The 25911-nt window shown below is 42.9% G+C and overlaps 1 protein-coding gene across 2 annotated transcripts in view; it reads left to right on the forward strand.

Annotated features, from left to right (window-relative positions):
- LOC124615944 (cytoplasmic tRNA 2-thiolation protein 2-A) overlaps window positions 1–25911 on the forward strand; it is a 96227-nt gene that overhangs the window by 31956 nt on the left and 38360 nt on the right. For both annotated transcript variants that reach the window (XM_047144144.1, XM_047144143.1), the window contains exons 4-7: window positions 939–1188; window positions 1314–1449; window positions 9229–9360; window positions 20416–20574. In XM_047144144.1, the coding sequence (XP_047000100.1) occupies window positions 939–1188; window positions 1314–1449; window positions 9229–9360; window positions 20416–20574 (677 nt within the window). The remainder of the gene's footprint in view (window positions 1–938; window positions 1189–1313; window positions 1450–9228; window positions 9361–20415; window positions 20575–25911) is intronic.

The raw sequence follows: 25911 nt of genomic DNA on the forward strand, positions 1-25911 counted from the left end.
AAGAGAGTGGAGGAGTTGTGGTTGTGGTGGTGGTGGTGATGGTGATGGTGATGGTGGGGGTGATGGTGATGGTGGTGGTTGTGGTTGTGGTTGTGGAGGATGAGGTAGAAGGTACATATGTGAACAAAGGTAGGTCACTGGATTGTGTTCATGCTCTTCTCTCCTTCATAGATCTGCAAAATGAAGAGTGAGCTTGTAAGTCCTCACTCTCTCTACCACCATTACATCACAAAAAGCAACTGTAGGGTGTTTCACAAAGTTATACTGATCTTTCTGCAGTTTGCCATATGAATCATTAGTGACACCGTGCACATACGGTATGTGCCTGGAGGGTGTTGCTTTTCCACAAAGTGCATTAACATTAAATGGAATAGATATATGAGCTTCTAATAATATTAATGCAGAAGCAGATATAGACAGATTCTACTTACATCTCTCTGTACACTGTTCTACACTTTTAGGAAACTGATTCTTAGACAATGTGTACGGCAGTTGTAGTGTTTTGCTGAGGAAGTTGACTTCCCCCACTGCATGATCAGAACTGAAAAGTGTGACATATTGTGACAGATGGGCATATCACACATCTGTGCAGAGCTACAAGGATTGTTCACTGTGGTTTCAATTTCATCTATCAGAGGTTGGGAAAAAAATAAATAAATAAAATAAAATAAAAAATAGCCCCCCCATATCTGCAGACAGCCACTCCAATTATCACTTGTTTTTAACACAATATTAATTTAAAGCACACATCACATTTATCTGTTGCAAAAGATAAGCAGGGGAGATTTCAGCATCATAGTGTAAGGAATCCTGCTACATGATGTTATAGTAGATGGATATTCTCTCTGTGTTACTGGAAGAACTACATAGTTTTGGTTTTTAGTATATTAGTGTACAAACAGGAACAATTTTATGATTGTGTTTCAATGTTCATACAGAGGGCTGCATATTAGGTCTGTCACGGGATGAACGAAAAAATGTATCTGATGCTATCAACAGAAGTTTGGAAACATATAGGTTACCTACATATATGACTTCTTTGGAAGCATTTTTTAATACTCAAGAACTGAATTGCTGTAAACTTGGCACAGAAATGTCACTTTCTGTTGAGAATGAAGAAAGACTCCATAAGTTGTTCAATCAAGTAAAAAGTTTAACTTCAAAAGAAGAGCTTTTGAAAATTTTAAGGTAATTGTGCAATGCTGTATTAGATGTACCTTATTATATGCTTACACCTTTAAAGTGTTGCAAATATTACGCATATCTTTGTTTGTAATTGATAATTATCATGGGATGTTGATGTTTTATTTCAGATTTAAGATACTCCGTAGAGCAGCAAAGTCTTTGAACTGCTCAAAAATATTCGTTGCAGATACTGCAACAGGATTAGCCACAACTTTATTGACCAACGTGTCGTTGGGGAGAGGCGTTCATTTACCTCTTGATGTTGTAAGTGCTCAATTCTACTAATTATGGATTTTGAATAATGATAAATGAAATTGCATTCTCTCTCTCTCTCTCTCTCTCTGTGGATGTATCTAAGGTTGCACACAAAGAGCAAAGTTAAATGTTTAAGGTCTGGTCTGCCACAACAGAGTTTTTATCTGTCAGAAACTTTCATTATACCTTACCCTCCACTGCAGAGTGAAAATATCATTGTGTGCGTTATTTCATTTGAAAATAATATTTATATTCACAATTATGGTGGTGTCTTTCCTTCAAATTACGCAACAGTCATGCCACTCAGAGAAATAACGTCTGTGTCCTTGTAAACTTCCCCTCCACCTTTTTTTAACTGTATGCTCATATTTTACATGTGTGCAATATTTTGTGTTCTTCCGTAGAATATCATCTGTGTAGCTTGTTACCTATTTTAATCATTTGTGTTATAATACATGTTGTACCAGCTACGTGAATGCCAAAATACACCCATTAAAATCAAATGACTGTGCTTAAGCTGATAACTTCAAACATCATGGAATAATGCACTAATGTTTCTTATGTGAAACATACTGGTCAGTAACTGTGAAATTACAGCAGGTTAAGTTGTTCATTGTATAAAAACTTATGGAACAACTTTTACATATTTTCTGGCTGATCTTGTTGGAATAATATGATTCTCTTTCTCTGTTGCTAGAGTGTCAATCATTTGATTTGTAGTCATCTGCCTTTTTTTTATTGCCTGTATGCAATGGGCTCTTGAAGCAGCTACCTGAATGCTCCAAACTTCTCATTACTTCTTTGTTATTTTTTCACTATTCAGAATTTCTCTTCGCAAGGAAAATGGGGCAATGTTTACTGAAGGAGGGTACATGGCCTCTTACCTTCAGCATAAATCCACAGTTTTAATGAAAACACTGCTGCATATTCCTAGAATACTTGCACCAGATCAGCTTCCATGTATCTTACATGGGAAATTCCCCAATGCAGCCCCCTCAGATTTAGTGGTAATAGGGCCCAGTGGATTGCCCGTCAAAAACTGAACACCAATCAGGCATGAAAACAGGGAGAAGATGTACTGAACTGTAAAACAAAAGAATAAAAGCAAAATAGAAACAGTGAATGCTCGAAGAACAAGAAGTGTAATAAATAGCAAACCGAACGAGCAGTGGCATCATGGGTAAGTGGTCATGGTGTTGGACTCCCAAATGGGCAAACCGTGTGCAAAACTCCCTCATGCCATGTATACCACATGACACACATTCTATAACCAGTGTATAATATGGCAACTGCCAAGACTACAGAAAGAGAACAAACATTTCAGTGAGCGAATGGACAGTTCACAATATTGTGGGAAATATATCACACACACAACATTGTGAACTGTCTGTCTGATCATTGAAATGTTTGTTCTCTTTCTGTATGGCAGTTTCACACTGGTTACAGAATATGAGTCACCTGGTGATAATACGTTACTGTCACAAGAAAATGTTATGAGTAGTGAGAGCAGGCGAGATGCCACATACACATACAGAAATGAAAACAACAAACAAATGTCTGGGAACTATGTTACAACAAAAGAATTCAAGATTCAAGACTTTCAAAATGGAGCACAACTTCAAAATGTTAAAAACATATGTTTTGACAGAACACACAGAAATTGTTGCCTTTATTTATTGTAGCTTATGTGACAATCTATTATGTTTTCATCATTCACATTCACATTCATACAAACACCTATATCTGGTAAGGTGGCATGTCTCACTTGCTTACCAGTTGTACAAATTAGGTGCATTTATAAGAGATTCCCATCGTATGACACACATACTGTCACTAATTCCATGTATGAAACACCAGACGTGTTTTCTGGTGGAGGATTCGTCTGACTTGTTGCCTTGTCATAAAACGGTTGTGGTTCCCATTCAAAAGTTACTTGCTTTCAGCTGCCTGATAGAGTAGTAGAATCATCTGGCATTAAAGGTCCCTACCTTGCATCTTGCTGTTGCAGACAGACATTACACCAAAACACAGATACAAATTTGAAAAAAAAAAAAAAAAGAAAAGAAAAGAAAAGAAAAGAGAGAAAGAGAGAGAAAATATCGCCCGAAGGAGGTTTGAACATGGCTCACCTACACAGCAGTCCAACACCATAACCACTTAACCACAATGCCATTTATATTCAAGGCTGCTCTGTTTTGCACTTATTTTCCTTGGACCATTCACTGTTTCTATTTTCCTCTTTTTTTCATAGTCCAGTACACCTTCTTCCTATTTTCATGCCTAATTTATGTTCAGTTTTTGACAGTCTGTCCACTGGGCCCTCTTACCACTAAATCTGAGGGGGATTGCAATTGAGAGTATTCCCTGTTATTGGTTCTTTTTAATTCTGCTATTCTTTTTGTACACTACTGTGTATTCCTCCTATCTTTGCCTTCTTTGTGGAAGCGTCTTGTAACTTACCTTAGGGAATGATTTTTCCTGGGTTCACATTCGCTATGGATGCTTTTAATTGTGTACCATCAACAACATGTTATTTCCTTACCTCTTCTTCCTCCACTTTCCATGCCATTAACTACCAGTTTCTCAGATAAAACTTACTTACAGAAATGGACAATTTAAAGACATGCTGATGGCACTTGTACTGCTGTGTTGTGTATTGTAGCAAACCTATGTCTGTGCGTTTTGCATGCCTTCTTGATTTTTCTCATTCAGTTCATCACAGTTTCTCCAGATTGCAACTGAACGCCACTAATGTTTATTTGTTTTGCACTTCTTTTAGTATCCTTCATTCTGTTTCCTGTTTTTTTCACTGCAGCCATAGTCATTACTTGCATCATTATTGCCATTGTCTTATTATTCATCGTATGTTACTTATTTATCCCATTTATGTTTTACACCTTCTGTTTGTCTCATCTACTATTTACATTTTTACCGCACTCTGTTGCATTCCATATTTACCTGAATTGTATGTCTTCTCCCACCCCCACGCTTTTCTCCCAAAATTCAACTTGCCATTTGTTCTGTCTACCAATTATATTCCTGGTTTTATTTGATATTGTAACTGAATAATTTTAGACTTAAATGATGTATTTTATTTATATCTGATCTGATCTGTTTTCCATGTATCCACCATCCACGGTGTTGTCACCTACTAGATACTTATTATTATTGGGTTTGTATACTATTGCAGCAGTTGCTGGAAGCACATCATGTGTGATTGCCACCTGGAGAATAGATGCTGCTTGTAATAAATGACATAAGTGATGAAGCAAATGCCTGTGCATGACTTGATTAATTAGGTTAAAATTGTAGTATTGACTGTATTTCAAGTAAAATAATTTATTACATAATTGATTTACATCTCATTCTGTTGTGCAGTCTCTCCTTGAGTCTCAGCTCAGTACAAGCAATAGGACCTTTGCCTTCAAACTTGTCGTCTCTTTTGTCGGTGAGACTAATGTTTCTGACACCTTTTGTAATTTTGTATGAGTCAGCTGATGCTGCTTAGTAGGTTGTATTTATGTGGTATTTATTGAGTTTTATGTCAGTTTTGACACATGTATTCTTTTCTTTCATTTTAAGTCAAGCTTTTCTTTCATGTTATTCCTTATTCTTCCTGGCACTTCCTACACTAAAGCATCAATTTTTTTATTTTTTTTTTTATTTTACTCGAATACAATAATTTTCAACATATTTCTTTTATTTGTGTTCACTTGATCTTGAAACTGACATCTTTTTTAATTTTTTTTTTTTGTCTTTTTTTCCCTAAAACTTTAGACTCGTATTTTGTAAGCTTTTTATCAGAAACAACTATCCCTCTTTCTCTTGATTTTATCAGCTCTATTATATTTTCCTAATTAATGCTGCCAGTTTCAAATAATACATACAATTGTACTTTTTTAATGCATATTTCTCTTTGTTGTATCGACTATGGTGGGAGTCAGCACTGCACAAACAAAGAAGGAGAGAAATTGCAATGGCCGGTAACAGGAATCCAAAATGATCTGTACATTAAACTTTCAAATGATTACAATACTTTATTTCTAAAAAGAAAATAAATATAACTTAACTTGAACTGCTGCTTGTGCCTCCTACAAGCAATTACTATTACTGCTTGCAGAACCCAAGCTAAGTATTACTTTCTAACACTCATTACTGAGGCTCTCAAAGTGTTCGACTGAACTGGGGCACAACCGGTGATGGGCAGCTGGTTAAGTCGGCATAGACAGAGGGTCCTGAACATTGTCTTCCTCGAGGTGTGGTGCTGCCCACTCTTTCCATTGGCTCACGTGGTAGCACCTTCTTGGTGCCATTTTGCAGTGCTGCACCAGTCCGTGTGCAGTCGATGCCTTAGGACTGCAGGCAGCCCCCCCCCCCCCCCCCCCCCCCCTTGGTGGAGCAATCACAACATTTTTGCAACACTTTAGAAATAAGCTCATGCTATTGTTCATAGTCATGTTGCAATAAAATCACACTGTGCTGGACAAAGAGGCTGTGCCGGAAGCAAAATATCAACACATAGGAAAATTCTGAATGTTTTTCACTAAACAAGGCCCAAGCATTATGGATGTAGTGCAACAAAGGTTCAAATCAGGGTCTGCTTCTGTGGCTTGTGCTATTTTCCTATAGCACAGAGGAGAAATCCGTGAAGTTCAGTGTCCTGCACATCGATCTGACAATGAGAGCAGCAGTAGCATCAAATTCAGATCCAGGACCAACAGTAAGGCAAGAAAGGACATCAAGATTTGCATGCTTCGACATGGGCTGGTACGATATTTTCTACTGATACTGTGACAGTAACAAAGCCCAACATTGCAGCATCTGAGCCATGTGTAGCGGAACATGTTAGGATGGATGATACAAATACTGAAGTGGCTTATGGTCCATCATTAGGTAAAACTTCGGACCAAACAGATATGGTGAAACTCTGTCACACCAAAGATAATAACAATTGGCCTGTCCTGTGAACCAAATCTGTGCAAGAGCACACCTTTAATTCCTTACACTATGTGATCAAAAGTATCCGGACACTCCCCTAAACATATGTTTTTCATATTAGGTGCATTGTGCTGCCATCTACTGCCAGGTACTCCATATCAGCGACCTCAGCAGTCATTAGACATCATGGAAGAGCAGAATGGGGTGCTCCGCGGAACTCACGGACTTTGAATATGGTCAGGTGATTGGCTATCACTTCTGTCATAGTCTGTACATGGGAGTTCCATACTCCTAAAAATCCCTAGGTCCACTGTTTCCGATGTGATAGTGAAGTGGAAACGTTAAGGGACACATACAGCACAAAAGCGTACAGGCCAATCTCATCTGTTGACTGACAGAGACCGCTGACAGTTGAAGAGGGTTGCAGTATGTAATAGGCAGACATCTATCCAGACCATCACACAGGAATTCCAGACTGCATCAGGATCCACTGCAAGTACTATGATAGTTAGGCGGGAGGTGAGAAAACTCTGATTTCATGGTTGAGCGTCTGCTTATAAGCCACACATCTCGCCAGTAAATGCCAAACGACTCCGCACTTGGTGCAAGGAGTGTAAACATTGGGCAATTGCACAGTGGGGAAATGTTGTGTGGAGTGACGAATCACAGTACACAGTGTGGTGATCCGATGGCAGGGTGTTGGTATGGCGAATGCCATCTGCCAATGTGTGAAGTGCCAGCACTAAAATTTGGAGACTGTGGTGTTATGATGTGGTCTTGTTTTTCATGGAGGGGCTTGCACCCCTTGTTTTGCATGGCACTATCTCAGCAAAGGCCTACATTGACGTTTTAAGCACGTTCTTGCTTCCCACTCTTGAAGAGCAATTCGAGGATGGCGATTGCATCTTTCAACACAATCGAGCACCTGTTAATAATGCACGGCCTGTGGTGGAGTGTTTACACACAATAATGTCCCTGTAATGGATTGGCCTGCACAGAGGCCTAACCTGAATCCTATAGAACACCTTTGGGATGTTTTGGAATGCCGACTTCGTGCCAGGCCTCACTGACCGACATCGATACCTCTCCTCAGTGCAGCACCCTGTGAAGAATGGGGTGCCATTCCCCAAGAAACCTTCCAGCACGTGATTGAACGTATGCCTGTGGGAGTGGATGCTGTCATCAAGGCTAAGGGAGGTCAGCACCATATTAAATTACCCATTACCTGTGGAGGGCGCCGCAAACTTGTAAGTCATTTTCAGCCAGGTGTCCGGATACTTTTGATCACATTGTGTATGAAGAAGCATCCACTGTCAAAGCCACAGGCTTAAGCGGGATCAAAATGAACAAGGCATCTTTCACTCAACAAAGCATTTTTAAGTTTCTGGAAAGCATACTGACAGTCTTTGGTCCAAGCAAAATGTACATTCTTCCAGTGCAAAGTATGTAACGGAGTCACAAACTGACTGCAATTCCATCACATTCTGTGGGGCAGGGAGGTCCTGGATAGCCAGCAGGTGTTTTTTCAAGGGGATGAACACCTTTGATATTAAGAACATGGCCTAAGTTCAGACTGAAAAAAGGCACATTTGTCCAGGCGATACTTCAAACCTGCAACTTGTAGCACTTGAAAAAGCGCACATAGGTTACCGATACATTCCTCCGGTGTATGTCCTGACACCACAACATCGTCCAAGTAATCTGAACAGAGTGGAACCTTTGCAGTAAGCTGTTCTAAGTAGCATTGGATTATGGCAGGTGCGAAAGTGCTGCCAAGGAGTAAGTGCAAAAATTGGAACAATAGTAAATGTGTGTTGACCACAAACACTTTCTGAGACTCCTCATGTAGCAGAATTTGCAAATATGCATCGCATAAGTCAGTTTTTGAAAAATAGCTGCCTGAACCAAGCCTGTCCCTTAATTCCTCAGGGTGAGGCAATGGATAGTATCAATTATTGTTTGTGGATTCACAGTGGATTTATAGTCAATACAAAGACAAAGCCTTCCAGAAGGCTTTAGTAAGATTACTAAGGGAGAAGCCCATTGACCAGTCTGGATAGGAGCAATAACACCATTGACTTGTCAGTCTTTAAGTTCACTTGCAACTTTATCTCTAAGCGCCCTGAGGGATAGGTTGCGCCATTGTCCTTCATTGTAACATATGGCACAAAATTATTTGTTCTGCCAATTCCTTCAGAATATAAATCAGGGAACTCTTCAGTCAGTCAAGTTACACTGTCTTTTGGGTTGCAAGTAGAAACAGAAAGTACATTGTCCTGAATAAAACGAGAGCAAATGTGGATGGAGTTGGTTTTCTGCTGCAAGCATATAGACTGTACATGACTTGGCTTGGCAAAGCAAGTCACATTCTGCGAATTATAGTTTTGTCCTTTATGCGTGGAATAGCAGCGGGGACATGATTTCACAGCAGATACGTGCATTAACACTTGTTTACTCTCACTGTGGCATTGAGGCCTGCTTGCACGTGGTCATTTTGTATTACACTGCAAATGGGAGCTTCCTCAAAGTTTTCCACGGCACTATCACACGAGTGCTGATGTTCAATAATATGTAATACTTTTTTTCAAAGTAGGTTTAGAATGTTTGAGAATTTGTTCATGAATCCTACTGTCTGGCATATTGTACGTAATTGCATCATGGATCATTGCGTCACTACTGTCTGCACACCCACCCACACACACACACACACACACACACACACACACACACACACACCAGTGCTGTTAGATGTAGCAAATTTTCTGGGTACTTGCAAATTTATATCTTAAAACGCTTGTGTAGAAGAAAATTTTTTACATTTCTTTTACAAATTTGTTTTTTTGTACCTAGGGATTTTGCGATGATACTGATAACAATCTGTTAATACTTCGCCCCATGCGTGATTTCATGAAGAAGGAAATTATCTTTTACAATGTTTTCAACAAAGTCAGTGGAGTTCACATACCGTCAATTGTTACAAAGGTAAGAACTGAAATTGGGGGGGGGGGGGGGGGGGGGACTGGAGGAACAGTTATGGAATGAAGACAGTGATACACTTTTATTTGTTTTCATTCCTGTTTCAGCTTTAGTTCACATGTCAAATGAATATTGTTTCCAGTAGCTGTTATTGCTGCTCCAAGTGCCATTTGGAACGATTTTTGATTTTTTGTGATCTGTTTGGGTCCCATCTTAATATGAAATTTGATTAACTAACTTGTCTCATGTTAGTATAGACATGTTGTATAATATACAAGCTTCTCTGTGTCGTTGATAATCTTTAATTTTCAGTGCCACGGAAAATATGGAATTTTTAAAATTAAGTAGCATCAGAATGTTTGCTTATCAGAGTTATTCTCTGTTCTAGTGTTCAGAAAGTACAGATCTCACATACATCAGTTCATGAATAATAAATGCCTAAATAAGTACAATATTGGTTTTTGCAATGTTGAATACTTACTATTGGGGCAATACACAGCTCAGCCGTTTGGTGTGCAAATGCAGAATCGTGTATGAAAATGAGCAGTGGTTAATGTGAGTATTTATCTTCAGAGGCATCACAGAAAGTGAACAGCACAGTACAATTGGTGAAAAATTTTATCCAGAACTCGGACATGTATGTTGGATGTGTATGTATCTTGTATACAGTTCTACTTACTAACAGGGGAAACTCCCCCTTGCACCCCCATCAGATTTAGTGGTAAGAGGGCCCAGTGGACAGCCCTTCAGAAACAGAACACGTGGGGGGGGGGGGGGGGGAGGTAACAATGAAGGGGTCAAGAGAAGAAGTGCAATATAGAGTATTCGCGAAGAGAAATGGAATTATGGTGTGGTTAAGCGGTTACAGTATTGGACTACCAAGTGGGTGAGCCGTGTTCAAACCCCAAGCTAAAAAAAAATTAAAAAAAAAAAAAAAAAAAAAAGCAATAAGTCAGTGGAATCCCCCACCAAAAAGCTCGCCTGCTCTGTGTCATACAACACATTAGTGATGTACATGTGTCATATGACAGGAATCTCTTATCGATGTACCTAATTTGTATGACTGGTAAGTGAGTAAGATATGCCTCCTTGTCCAATATAGGTGTTAGTATGAATGTGAATGTGATCACTCCCACGGAAATGATGAAAATGTAATAGTTTGTCATATAAACTGCAACAAATGAAGGTATCAGTTTCAAAATCACACAGTTTCTCTGTGCTCTGTCAAAACATAGGTTTTTAACATTTTTGAAGTTGCGTTCCGTTTTAGAAGCCTCGACTCTCAGAGTTTCTTGTTGTAATGTAGTTCACACCCGTTTATTTGTTGTTTTTATTTCTGTCAGATGTCTATGTAGTATCTTGCCTGCTCTCACTATTTGTTGTAACCTGTTGTAACCGCAACCGGAACGGTCGCGGGGTGGCCGAGAAAGCACAGTGGGACCAAACAGAGAGTGGCCCGTGAACAAAAAAATGGAAGGGACGGACACGAAACAAAGACGGACGATATAGAGAGACCTCACGATGACAACACACAAGATGCAACAGAGTGACAGAGACAACCAAACGAATCCAAGATGTCCACCACTAGTAATAAAAACAAAGAATGGTAAACACGCTGTCCGTTGTCGAGGCGAGATGTCAAGACTCACGCAATGATTAGACTCTCTGGCTGAGCGAGAGGCAGGCACTTAAATACTCTATTGGGGGCGCCGCTATTGGCCGCTGGAACCACGTGTTCCACTGTGGCGCCCTCACATTAAATACGGGCCAAGAGGCGTGAGCCGCCACAGCTTACGGTGTGATGGTGCAGAGATCTCTAGGGGTCTTCGATGTCCATGACATCTGGCGGGGATTTAAATTCCGCGGTGCATGGTACCAGATCCCTCCCCCATGAGACTTGCGCCTAGGGGCGGAAATGCCCCAGACGGTGCCGAGGTGGGCAGAGGAGCTGGGCTCATCAACTGCAATTGGCGGGGAGGAAGGGATGCCCGAGGTATCCATGACAGCTGATCCAGAGTCCAGGGCGGGGGAGGGAGCCGACGATCCACCCGGGGGCAGGGGGGGAGGGGCCAGCAGCAGGCCCGCAGGGAGATGGCAACCCGGGGGCAGGGACGGTGACTTGAGGACCACATCCGCACCCGAAGGAGGTAGGGGAAAAGGCGGCGGCCCGAGTCCTGGGGGGCACGCGGGCAGAGCTGATTATGATGGCAGCGCTCCAACCCTTTCAAGGTCTGCACCGATGTCACACGCCACCCATGGGCCGCGGCGACTATGGCGAGTGTCCAACCCGCCTTGCGCCCGTACTCGCGGGCACACACGGCTGTGCTAGGGGCATACCGCTGTGAGGGCCAGGAGTGGGGGGCGGGAGGGGGATGGCGTCAGCAAATGGAGCAGGGTCCGCGGCTGTCGCCCATGAAGGAGCTCTGCCGCGGGACTGCGTTCGTCAATTGGCATAGTGTGATAGGTGTTCAAAAACAGGGTGAGGGCTGATGTGGTTGGAGATGTGTCGACCGCCTTTGTCAACTGGTGTTTAAAAGTGTGGACAAGCCCTTCCGCCGTGCCATTGGACAAAGGGGGGCTACGGATATGTTCGATACCGTTGTCCTGACAGATGTCGTGGAAGGAGGACGCCATGAATTGGGGACCATTATCGGAGACCAACATGTGTGTCAGGCCCTCAATGGCGAGAACCTGAGCCAGGACCGTGAGTGTAGCCTCCCTGGTGGTGGATGCCAAGCGGACAACATATGGGTATTTGGAGTAGGCATCAATGATGAGTAACCACATGGACCCGAAAAACGGGCCTGCAAAATCGATATGGATGCGATCCCAGGGCCGGCGAGGCACAGGCCAGGGTGCAAACGACTGAGGGGGGAGGGGGGGGCTTGCTTGGTGACGCGCGACGCACACAGACATTGCACCCACGGACCAGATGCTCAATATCGCTGTCGATGCTGGGCCAATACTCGCACCGGTGAGCCGAAACTTTCATACGGGACATACCCCAGTGCCCGCAGTGCAACAAACTGAGTATCTGAAGCTGCAATGCCGGGGTGATGACCACCCGATGGGCATCCGACTCCGTGGCCAACAGAAGGACATCATCGACCACAGGGAGCCTGTGGGACAGGTGGTGCCAGGGGCTGAAATCGGACTGCATCTGACGAACTGACGAATAACATAGGAGGGCCATCCATGGACTACGTAGTGGAGAACCTGCTGCAAGACAGGGTCACGGGGAGTGGTCTCAGCAATGTGAGCAGCCATAAGAGGCAGACCATCCAGCACATCCCAGCGGGCGGAATCAATGTGAAATCAGAGGACCTCCTGTTGGTCAAAGGCAGGATCAGGGCCTGCTGGGAGACGTGACAAAGCATCTGCGTTATCATGGTGGGCAGTGGGCTTGTACCGGATAGTGTAAGCTTAATTATGTGAAAACAATGCCCAGCTTTGGAGACGTTGAGCCGTCCGCTCCCGAAGGTGAGAGTGGGGTCCAAAAAGTGTAATTAAGGGTTTATGGTTGATCAGGAGGGTGAACATTGCCCCAAAGAGATAGGTGTGAAATTTTTTGACGGTGAACATGATAGCCAGGACCTCCTTTTCAATCTGGGAGTAGTTCCATTGTGTTGGGGTCAATGTCTTAGAGGCATAAGCGATCGGCTGTTCGGATCCATCGGCGTCCTGGTGTGCGAGGACGGCCCCAATGCCATATGCCTACACATCAGCCGCCACAACCCTAGAGTGGTCTGGAGAGAAGGGAGTAAGGCAAGGGGCGGACTTCAGCATCGCCTTTAAATGGAGAAAAGCCTGGTTACAGGCAGGAGTCCGATCAATAGGTACCCCTTTGAGGGGTTTAGCAACAGAGGCAGCCTGGGGCAAGAACTTTAAGTAATAAGTAACCTTGCCCAAAAACACCTGGAGCTCAGATAAGTCCTTGGGACGAGGAAGAGCCTCAATGGCCGCGACATTATGACCCGAAGGGTGAATGCCATCTTTGCTAAGCCAGTGGCGTAAGTATTCCACTCCGGTTGAAAAAAAAAAACAACACTTGTCCAGCCAACAATGTAAACCAGCAGATCGCAGAGCGTGAAATAAGGCGCTGAGGTTTTGCAAATGTTCCTGGAGGGAACACCCGGTGACCAAGATGTCATCCAGATAGTTCACACAGGCGGGGATAGGCTGTGTAAGCTGCTCCAGGAATCGCTGGAAAATGGCCGGTGCTGAAGAGACACCAAAGGGAAGGCACTTGTTCTTATACAATCCGAAAGGCATGTTGATAACCATGATGTTCTGAGGTTCGGCATCCAAGGGCAACTGGTGGTATGCCTCAGCCAGGTCGTTCTTTGATAAATAGTCTCCGCCGGCAAGCTTGGTGAGAAGGTCTTCCTGTCGGGGGATGGGGTAAATGTCAACAAGAGACTGAGCATTGACTGTAGCGCCAAAGTCCCCACACAGCCGAAGGGACCCATTGGTTTTCCATATGACCACCAATGGCGTTGCCCAGGCACTGTAAGTTACAGGCTCCAGAACGCCAGCAGCCTGTAGCCGATCAAGTTCCTACTTGACTGCCAGCTATAAGGCCATCGAAAGAGGCCGGGCCCGAAAAAAGCGAGGCTCTGCATCCGGCCGGAGGGTGATGTGCGCCTGCAAACCTGAAGCACATCCGAGATCCATTGCAAATGACGCAAAAGCGGAACATAGATCGTCCAAGTCCTGAAAAGGAACAGCCACAGAAACGACCTTAACGTCGTCGGAAATTGAAAAGCCAAACAGTTGAAACACATCCAGGCCAAAAATATTTGAAGCTGACAGATGGTCGACAACAAAGAGGGTAAGGAACCAGGGAACACGCTTGTACGTCACCTGGATGATGAACTGCCCACAAAGGGGAATGGTACTGTCTCTGTAGGCGCCCAAAAGCGAGAGGGAGGTGACAGCTCAGGAGAGCCCAGCCGGGTATATGTCGCCATATTAATCCGGGAGACCGTGACCCCAGTGTCTACCTGAAAACTGACATCCTCAGTGAAAAGGCAGAGTGTGAGGAAAATCTTACACACTGACGGGTCATCCTGTGGGACAACCGATTGCAAAGCATGGACTGTATCTTGAGGCCCAGGAGGGGCTGGACTGGAGCAAGTCGAGTGACTACGACAAACTGATCGGATGTGGCACTCCTTGTTACACAGCATGCACGTTTTCCAGCAGTGGGGACAATCAGCCCGTGAATGCGCAGTAAAGCACTGGGCAAGATGGAAGTGGGCAAAGCGACTGGCGGCGAGGGGTGACCGGAGGCGCTGATGCCATAGAGACATCAGACAACGAGGACTCCCAACGGCGCTTGCCTCTGTCGGCCGGGCCACATCGACATCGCGAGGGCGGACTCCCCATGACACTGCAATCGCCGCCACCTGCGGTCGCGCCATAAGACGCTCGTTAGCCGCTTGAGCAATTTCAAAGGAGCGCACATTGCAGAGAATCTCTTCCAAGGAGGGGTTGTCGAGTTTTAATGCCGCAGTCCGGACCTCAGGATCAGGAGACAGCTGAACCACCACATCCCAGATCAGGGAGTCTACATACGAAGCCTTGCACTGCTGATTCGTGCACATAAAATCGCTTCGACGGCTGAGACCCTGCAAGTCCGTGACCCAGGAATGATACGACTGATCAGGCTGTTTATGGTACTGGTGGAACTCCAGCCGAGAGGGGACCACATGATAGCGTTGGGGATAATAGTTTGTCAGCAAAAGGCATATCTCCTGGAAAGAGAGAGCCACAGGATTGGACAGTGGTGCGAACTTGCAGAGAAGAAAGAACATGTCTGGGGAGGCCCAAGACAAAAACAAGGACTGCTGTAAGGAGTTGTCCGTGACTTGAAACGCCGTGAAATGTTGTTTCAGCTGATGTAAATAGGTTTTCCAGTCCTCTTTAGCCTCATTAAAGGGTGGAAACGACGGTGGACGTGGGAAAGCACCGGATACACGAGGACTCGGAAGCTGTTGTGGTAATGCGTCCCGACCATCCGTTAGAAACTGCAGCGACTGTTGTAAGATGTCTAACTGGAGCTGCTGCTGCTGTTGCTCCAGAAGACAGACCAACTTTGCCTCCATGTAAGCAACTACTGCCGTTTACCTCGTTGCCAAAGGTGTTGTAACCTGTTGTAACCACGACCGGAACAGACACAGGGTGGCGGAGAAAACATGGCGGGACCAAACGGAGAGTGGCCCGTGAACAAACAAACAAACAAATGGAAAGGACAGACACAAAACGACGACGGACGATGGAGAGAGACAGTACAACGACAACACGCAAGAAGCAACGGAGTGACAGAGACAACCAAACAAATCCAAGATGTCCACTAGTAATAAAAACAAATAATGGTAAACACGCTGTCTGTTGTCGAGGCGAGATGTCAAGACTCACGCAACAATTAGACTCGCTGGCTGAGCGAGAGGCAGGTGCTTAAATACTCTATCGGGGGTGCCACTATTGGCTGCTGGAACCACGTGTTCCACTGTGGCGCTCTCACACTAAATGCGGGCCAGAAGGTGGGCGCCGTCACATGGTGCAGAGACCTCTAGGGGTCTTTGACATCCGTGATGTCTGGCGGGGATTCAAATGCCACGGCATGCAGTACCAGACTATTTATCACATTTACTTGTGATGGTAATGTATTCTTACCATGTGACTCATATTCTATAACCAGTGTATAGAATGACAACTGCCAAGGCTACAGAAAGAGCACAAACCTTTCAATGACCAGATGGACAGTTCATAATGCTGTGAAAAAAAAGAAGGAAGGAATGGCACTAGGGAGTTTTGAACACAGTTCACCTGCTTGGCAGTCCAACACCATGATCACTAACTCACGACACTGTTGTTGTTGCAGGCTGGTCTTTATTGCACTTTGTGTGATTGGACCATTCACCGTTTCTACTTTGCTTTTTTATTATTTATTTGTTTATTTTCTTTCTTTCTGGTTCATGGTGTGGGTTCCTGTAGCCATGCCCTAGTTCATGAACTACGGGCAATGTATGAGTGGCCGAATAAGTGGTCCCGACAGTTGGGATACCAGTCACTTTGGAATAAGGCTGGTCATCTCGGACATATTCTGAGTCGTGGTCACCTTTGTTCTCATACGGCAAAGACTACCAAATCCACTGGTTAGTCCCTCAACCGTTAGGGGTAAAACCCAATGGGACTCGGGGCAAGTAAGGCTAGCAACCTGCTTCCCTGGTACTTTAAATATGATGCTGGCAACAATCAGAGCAAAATGCCTCTGACCTTTGGAGGTGATGGAGTCCCACCTCTAACTGACAAACCAGGGACTCCTAAGATACGACTTGGCAAACAAATGGTAATGAGATGGGGAGCTATTAATATCAATGGAGGCTACTCTGGGAAGAAGGTAGAGGTGGCAGAGGCTGCAAGTAAGATGGGCTGGATGTCTTAGCTGTTAGTGACATTCGGCTAAGGGGTGAGAAAGAAGAGGAAGTGGGAGAATACAAGCTCTACCTGTCAGGAGTCAAAGCAGGAATAGCACAATGGGGTGTAGGGCTTTACATCAGGAAAGAAATGGAACCCAGCGTAGTTGCAATAAGGTATGTAAACGAACGACTGATGTGGATAGATTTGACAGTGTCTAGCAAGAAAATTAGGATTGTGTCAGTATATTCGCATTGTGAAGGGACAGATCAAGATAAGATGGATAGTTTTTATGAGGCACTCAGTGATGTAGTTGTTAGAGTAAAGGACAAGGACAGTGTTCTGCTCATGGGTGGTTTTAACGCCAGGATTGGAAATCGAACAGAAGGGTATGAAAAGATTATGGGTAAATTTGGAGAGGATATGGAGGCCAACAGGAACGGGAAAGAACTCTTGGATTTCTGCGCCAGTATGGGCTTAGTAATCACAAACTCCTTTTTTAAACATAAGAACATTCACCGGTATACTTGGGAAGGCAGGGGAACCAGATCTGTCATCGATTATATAATAATAGATCAGGAATTCAGGAAGGCTGTGAGGGACACACGTGTATTCAGGGGATTCTTTGATGACACTGATCATTATTTAATCTGCAGTGAAACTGGGATTGTGAGGCCGAAAGGGCAGGAGGTCAGGTCCATATGTAGGAGGATAAGAGTGGAGAAACTTCAGGATAAGGAAATCAGGCACAAGTACATAACAGTGATCTCAGAAAGGCACCAGTTAGTTGAGTGTAGTCAATTACAGTCATTGGAAAAGGAATGGACAAGGTACAGGGACACCAGTACTAGAAGTGGCTAAAGAATGTCTTCGAACAGTAGTGTGTAAAAGTAGGATGAAGCAAACAGCTTGGTGGAATGACACAGTCAAGGCAGCCTGTAAAAGGAAAAAGAAGGTGTATCAAAAATGGCTACATACTAGAACTCAGGTAGACAGAGAAAGTTATGTTGAAGAAAGAGACAAAGCCAAACAGATAATTGCAGCATCCAAGAAGAAATCTTGGGAAGACTTTGGAAACAGGTTGGAGACTATGGGTCAAGCTGCTGGAAAACCATTCTGGAGTGTAATTAGCAGCCTTCGAAAGGGAGGTAAGAAGGAAATGACAAGTATTTTGGACAGGTCAGGAAAACTGCTGGTGAATCCTGTGGATGCCTTGGGCAGATGGAGGGAATATTTTGAAGAGTTGCTCAATGTAGGTGAAAATACGATCAGTAATGTTTCAGATTTCGAGGTAGAATGGGATAGGAATGATGATGGAAGTAGGATCACATTTGAGGAAGTGGAGTAAATGGTCAATAGATTGCAGTGCAATAAAGCAGCTGGGGTGGATGAAATTAAGTCGGAACTCATCAAATACAGTGGAATGTCAGGTCTTAAATGGCTGCACAGGATAATTGAAATGGCCTGGGAGTCGGGACAGGTTCCATCAGACTGGACAAAAGCAGTAATCTTACCAATCTTTAAACAGGGAAACAGAAAAGATTGTAACAACTACAGAGGTATCTCTTTAATCAGCATTGTGGGTAAAATCTTCTCAGGTATTGTTGAAAGGAAAGTGCGAGTATTAGTTGAGGACCAATTGGATGCAAATCAGTGTGGGTTTAGGCCTCTTAGAGGTTGTCAGGACCAGATCTTTAGCTTATGGCAAATAATTGAGAAATGTTATGAGTGGAACAGGGAATTGTATCTATGCTTTATAGATCTAGAAAAGGCATATGACCGGGTTCCTAGGAGAAAATTATTGTCTGTTCTACGAAATTATGGAATAGGAGGCAAACTTTTGCAAGCAATTAAAGGTCTTTACATGGATAGTCAGGCAGCAGTTAGAGTTGACGGTAAATTGAGTTCATGGTTCAGAGTAGTTTCAGGGGTAAGACAAGGCTGCAACCTGTCTCCACTGTTGTTCATATTATTTATGGATCATATGTTGAAAACAATAGACTGGCTGGGTGAGATTAAGATATGTGAACACAAAATAAGCAGTCTTGCATATGCGGACGACTTAGTTGTGATGGCAGATTCGATTGAAAGTTTGCAAAGTAATATTTCAGAGCTAGATCAGAAATGTAAGGACTATGGTATGAAGATTAGCATCTCCAAAACGAAAGTAATGTCAGTGGGAAGGAAATATAAATGGATTGAGTGCCAAATAGGAGGAACAAAGTTAGAACAGGTGGACGGTTTCAAGTACTTAGGATGCATATTCTCACAGGATGGCAACATAGTGAAAGAACTGGAAATGAGGTGTAGCAAAGCTAATGCAGTGAGTGCTCAGCTACGATCTACTCTCTTCTGCAAGAAGGAAGTCAGTACCAAGACTAAGTTATCTGTGCACCGTTCAATCTTTCGACCAAATTTGTTGTATGGGAGCGAAAGCTGGGTGGATTCAGGTTACCTTATCAACAAGGTTGAGGTTACGGATATGAAAGTTGCTAGGATGATTGCAGGTACTAGTAGATGGGAACTATGGCAGGAGGGTGTCCACAATGAGGAAATCAAAGAAAAACTGGGAATGAACTCTATAGATGTAGCAGTCAGGGGGAACATGCTTAGATGGTGGGGTCATGTTACACGCATGGGAGAAGCAAGGTTACACAAGAGATTCATGGGTTCAGCAGTAGAGGGTAGGAGGAATCGGGGCAGACCAAGGAGAAGGTACCTGGATTTGGTTAAGAATGATTTTGAAGTAGTAGGTTTAACATCAGAGGAGGCACCAATGTTAGCACTGAATAGGGGATCATGGAGGAATTTTATAAGGGGGCTATGCTCCAGACTGAACACTGAAAGGCATAATCAGTCTTAAATGATGATGATGATGATGATGATGATGACTTTCTTTGCAGCTCAGTCCACCTTCTTCCTGTTTTTATGCTTGATCTGTGTTCAGTTTTTTCAGGCTATCCACTGAGCCATCTTAGCACTAAATCTGAGTGAGGTGCAATGGGGGGACTTTCCCATGTGAGGAAAACTGTGAGTAGAGAAAACTTTGTTGAGAACTTATTGGCAAAATATCTCTCGGTGAATTATCTGGTATGTGAAGCTGCCTTGTTGTGTGTATCAGAGTAGAATAAATTGCTTTTTTTTAGACTGGCCAGCTTACATCAACTGAAATTGGGAAGAAAATGGTCCTTACTCAGCTTCCCATGTTTTTCGAAATTCAGTCACATTTTGTTGTTCAGACAGTATTCGTTGTCAGCAAGATCAGCAGTATTTGATTGTAGCTACCAAGCATTTGTGCTACATTTGAAAGCTGCTAAGCTTTCAGTATTCTATTTACTTGGTATTCACATATTTTACAGGACTATCATAAAATAAAGAACTGTAATCAGTATGGTATTTCACACTGTTTATTTTTCACGATCTTCCCATTGTTTCAATTATTACTCTGTCACCCTGAAAGCTATCCAAATTTAACTTTGTGCTGGGGTTGCAGTTTTTTCAAAATCATACTTCTCTGGTGTATGTAGTGTTATTTCACTATATATTGTTTATTTTAAGACAGCAGAAATATGTGTTTGCATTTGTTCCACTTGGGTTTCTCAGTTGTCTTACAGATGATTTTTATATATACTGTTTTAGGTTAGCTCCAACCAGAGCATTCAGAAGCTAACTGAAAAATTTGTAATGGAGCTTCAGCAGGACTATCCATCTACTGCATCTGTAGTGTTCCGTACTGGAGAAAAGCTTAGTATGCCAAGGGACATCAAGCTTTCAAATGAGACTTGTTCCCTCTGTGAGGTATAGAAATTATATTTTCTTAGAGTTTGAATTTACTGTAAGTGTGTTGTTATTAGGCACTGAAACACTGAATGTGCGTCTTTACAAGAGGAGGAATTATTCAAAGTATGTGTTTACTATGGATGAATGAGAAGAAATAAATTCACACAATGCTAGAACATACTGGTAAAACAATTGGAGGATGAGAGAGCCTTCACATTGTGCACATAGGAAGGTGTACTTTCGGCTATAGTGTCATTTACAGGAGCAGTAGTTTGCGACTCAAGTAATTAGAGGACAATTACAGCACAATTGACAAAGCTCCTAAAAACATCAGACAGCTGTATGGTGGGAAGTAACTCCAAGGTGCAAAGAGTCCATTGTACCTGTGTAGCACAGATTTAATGAGATTATCAGTGAGTTTCTGAGTGACAAGTTCTCCATCCTCAAAAGGTTCAATTTGCTGCACAGTAACAGTCATGGCAGATGCTGGCCATTTGTAATATGGGTTTCAAGTAAATTCTGTTGATTTTCAGTAGGATTCAGCTATGGGAAATTCATTGGCCGTGATGTTATACTAATGATATGACTCAGTGGACCTTGGTTAGATGCTACCAGAGCAATTCCTAAAGCTCTTATAGTAGTTTTTTTTCTATTGTCAGCAAACACTGAACACAGTGCTAAACTTTTCAGTTTTGCAAATTACCTGTGATAAATGTGCAGTGAGTCATGAATCATCCCCCTCTGAAAAAATACACTGCCAGACAAAAAAGTAAAGAACGTAGAAGGGGAGGAGGAAATGAAATGGAACTTCATCGCTTGGAAGGGTATGGGCTGTTACTTTAGTGATTACAAATTCAAATTAAATTTACAAAGAACTTGGCAGTATGAGCCCACTTATCAGTTTGACATTGCATCCCCTTTGGCCTTGCATGCACTGGGATGTCATAAAGCCACCTCCTGAGGCAATCTGGCTTCACATCTGTTGTAACTGGTCCTTGATACACTGGCACTGAGGTGGAGTTAACCGAGCTGGTCTACACGTGTTCTAATGGGAACAAATCTGGGCATCATACTGTGCATGAGAGTACCTCAGCATCATGCAGTCAGTTCATAGAGGTATGTACTGTGCATGGATGAGCCTTGTCCTGTTGAGAACTGGTACCAAGATACTGTCATGTGAGAGGTAACACATGAGGACACAGAAAGTACATTGCATGCCATTTTGCTATCGGAGTTCCATCAATTACTACAAGCTATGACCTGAAGTACGAGGGTGATTTGGAAAGTTCTCGGACCGGAATAGAAAAAAAGTACTTATATCACTGAAACTTTTTTTTATTTTTCAATGTAGTCTCCTTGTAGATTAATGCACTTGGTCCAACGATGTACCAGTGCCTTGATCCCATCTCAAAAATGAGTTTCCTCTAGGTCTGCAAAATAGTTGTCAACTCCAGCTATCAATTCTTTGTTTGAAATGACTCTTCGTCCACCAACTAAAATTTTCAGTTTTGGGAACAGATGGAAGTCTGACAGAGTCGTATCAGGTGGATAAGGTGGGTGTGGCAACAATTCATACCTTAGTTTGTGTAATTTTGCCATGGTGATGGCAAGTTTTCGATCTAGCGTCAAGAGTCGCGGCACCCATCTTGCAGATAATTTTTTCATTTCTAATTCTTCAGTTAAAATATGATATACTCTTTCTGATGACATCTGGCAAGCATGAACAATTTCATGCACTATCAATCGGCAATCCTCCATGACCATTTTGTGCACTTTTGCAATGATTTCTGGAGTAGTGACATCTTGGCCGACCACTGTGAAGATCATCATCTAAGCTCTCCCGACCAAATTTAAATTCATTTGTCCGCTTTGCATCAGTTGAATATGAAGGAGCAGAGTCCCCCTGTGTATTCTGGAAATCAACATGAATGTCCTTTTTCTTTCATACCTTTCTTTACGAAGTATTTAATCACTTCTCGAATCTCGATTCTCTCTCTCTCTCTCTCTCTCTCTCTCTCTCTCTCTCTCTCTCTCTCTCTCCATCTTCGTAAATCACTATGCGGAACAACAGCAGAGCCACGTCACCGCCACACCTCACTTCCAAGAGTACTGATGTGGCTCGTGTTTATAGGCAACAGTCCCATGAATATCATGTGAACAACTCATTGCACTAGTGCTGACCTCTCATGGTGATTCCAAGAACTTTTCAAACCACCCTCGCAATACCCAATGGCTCCCCACTCCATGGCACCAGCAGTGACACTAATGTGCATCTCAGAAACATTGGAAGAATGGAATCCCTATCCACATTGCTGCCGTCCTTGCTGATGATGATTATCTGGGGTAATGGAGAACTGTGATTAACACTGAACACATTGTGATGCCATTCATCAGCAGTCTGTGCTTCCCAGCCGTGGCACCAATCTAAACATAGACTTTTATCTTGTGTTGCTAACAGCGGCCTAAGCAGGGGACAGTAATTCCCTAGTCTGGCTGCTGCAAATCTCCGACCAACGCTGCGGGATGGCACGTAATGTTGCAGCGAGTCCACTACTTGTCCCTGGATGTCAGGCACAAATGTGAAGGGATTATAATGTGCTGGGTGCACAATATGATGATGCTCTCTTGTGTTGGCAGACATGACCGACTAGAACCTTGACGACAAGCATACATGCTGTCACATTTCCATGTAAAACATTGGGCTGCTGTCACATCCAAATGTCACAAATTTGGATATTGTTTGATTCAACCAGCTGGCCAAATGGTTCCTTTGAAAAGGAATAGCTGATTTCCTTCCCCATCCTTGACAAAGTCACATGCAGCCAGTCACAGTACACATGGCACTGCAATCACTTACAAAACAGGCTACACAGCTAGCACGTGTTGCTCAAGAAAGAACTACAATTGGATAGCAGCTGGCCTCTTCCAGTAGACTCACTGAAACATCAGTCACAAAGTAATTTTAATTAGAATATAATTCACTAATTAAAGAACTTCGAATTTGTAAATAGAAACTTGTAGGGCTAATAACTAATCTAAACTAAGTTAAGAAAAACAAAAAGTGACACAAATCTCTACATACTGCGCTACACTGGTAAACAGAGTAAAAACTAAGTTTGTGCATGGCAGCTATAGCATTTTCTTGCAGAAACCAGCTTCCTTTAATATTGCACAATGCAGATACGTCCTTGCTCAGTAAATTACACTTGCACCAGGACAAGTCATCACATGACGGCTCCGAGTAATGCCATTAAGTACATGAGCACAGCAGCCTGACGGTCACTATATAGTATGAAACTATACATCACACGCCATTCAGTATCTCAACACCAACCTGACTACTTCTCACTGCCTTGCTTTTGACTTGCTCCTTGGCTATTCTAGTTTGGCTGATGATGATGTGTAATTTGTAGTGGTTTCTGATTTCTGTGTTACAGCCTTTGTGAATTTTCACACCCTTCTTGCAACTGCCCATGCTAGTTGCAAGGTTGCTGGTAGCTGCACTGCTCTGAACTTACCTGTTTACGGTCTACCACAACCTCCTATGGTCCGTCAGCTTACAGGCACAGTGCTGCCTTTTCTGACCACTTCTCTTTGATTCTACACTTATGAGCCAAAACATTATAACCACTGCCCACTGCGAGATTGAATGCCATCTGTTGGTGTTGAGGGCATGTAAAGTGAACCAAGGATGAGTGGGAAATCCACACATTGACAAGGTACAGATTGCTGTGGCCCAGTACCTTGGAAAGAGCAGCTCAGAAATAAAAAAAGTGGTGAGCTGTTTGCATGCTAAATTCATGAACACTTATTGAAAGTGGTGGAAGAACAGTGAAACCATGAGTAGATGATTAGATGTTGGACATCTACATCACATTGGAGAACGTAGAGGTTCATGGCTTGTCTATTCTGTAAAGAGGATAGGTGGTAATCTGTGGCAGATCTGACGACAGAGTACATTGCTGCTGCAGGCAGAGATACTTCGGAGCACAGTACTCGGTGCACGTTGCTGAACATACGACTGGACAATATATGAACCCTACATGTTCATATGTTGGCCCAACAACATTCAACTGCAGTGGGCATGGGGTCATTGAGAGCAGACCATGGATTAATATAAATGTGTCATCTTGTCATGTTTAATGTTAAACCAGGTTGATAGCCATGCCTGGATAAACTGTCATGTATGGGTGCTTGAGACTGTACCATGGACACAGACCGATGGGGAGCATTTTGTTATCCCATGGGGGACATTCACTTGGGCTTCTGTGGTACTTGTGATAGTAGTCAAAGACACCATGACAGTTGTGAATGTCATGATCGTCATTATGGACTATCTACATCCCTTCATACTTAACATCTTCTGCAGTGATGATGGCTCCTTCTAACTGAATGACTCCCCCTGTGATTTGAGGAGCATGGTAGTGAACTCACATTGATGTCTTGGCTACCAAGTTCACTTGTTCTGAATCCCATGGAGGACATATGGGATACTATTGAGTGACAGCTTCGTGCTCACAAATCCCCAGCCTGTAATTTACAGGAATTGTGTGAACTGTGTGTAGGAGTCTGGTGCTTTATACCTCTGGAAACCTACAAAGGGCTTGTTAAATCCATGCTGTGCACAGTCGCTGCTGTATTTTAGTCCAGGGATGGATCAACATACTATTAAACAGGTGATCATAATGTTTTGGCTCATCAGTGTATCTTACTAGATAGCTTACTTCGCCCACCAAGATTGTTGCCTTAGCTTACTTTTACAGACAAGATTATAATGACGCCGTATTTGTAAATAAAAAAATCAAATAAGTGGCACAGCCTTCAATGTCAAAGTGCTGTACCATTCTTTTGTTCCCATGTCTGGGAAAACATTGTTACTGCCACAAATATTCCAGTTATTATTGTTTTAGTATTAAGAACAATTGACATAACAGCAGAGAATTACATGTTCATTTCTTTTGTTTCTCAGTATTGTAAAAATTCCTACAGCAACTCAGAATTCTTTATTACTGTTATATAAGTATGGTAAGTGCCCTGAACTATAGGGAAAATGTAGCCAGTGAGAAGTGGAACAAAAATTAACAGATGTTCACTATGGGTATTCATCACAAACATTATAGCAGTGTTGTGAAATTTTTAGTTGTCTGTAACACTTCTGCCTTATATTTCATGGCTGTGTGATCTGCTGTTGAAATATTTAGTGACAACAGAACGTAACATTGAGACAAGATTAATTAATAAGTGTACAAGACAGAAAATTTACAGAAATTTGTCAGTAAATACTTATGTCATAGAAGCTGATATGAGTGAACAGAGAAAGAGGGAGAGAAACTGTAATTTTTTTATACATTTACC

The sequence above is a fragment of the Schistocerca americana genome, chromosome 5, assembly GCF_021461395.2.
Source record: "Schistocerca americana isolate TAMUIC-IGC-003095 chromosome 5, iqSchAmer2.1, whole genome shotgun sequence".
Taxonomy (NCBI): domain Eukaryota; kingdom Metazoa; phylum Arthropoda; class Insecta; order Orthoptera; family Acrididae; genus Schistocerca; species Schistocerca americana.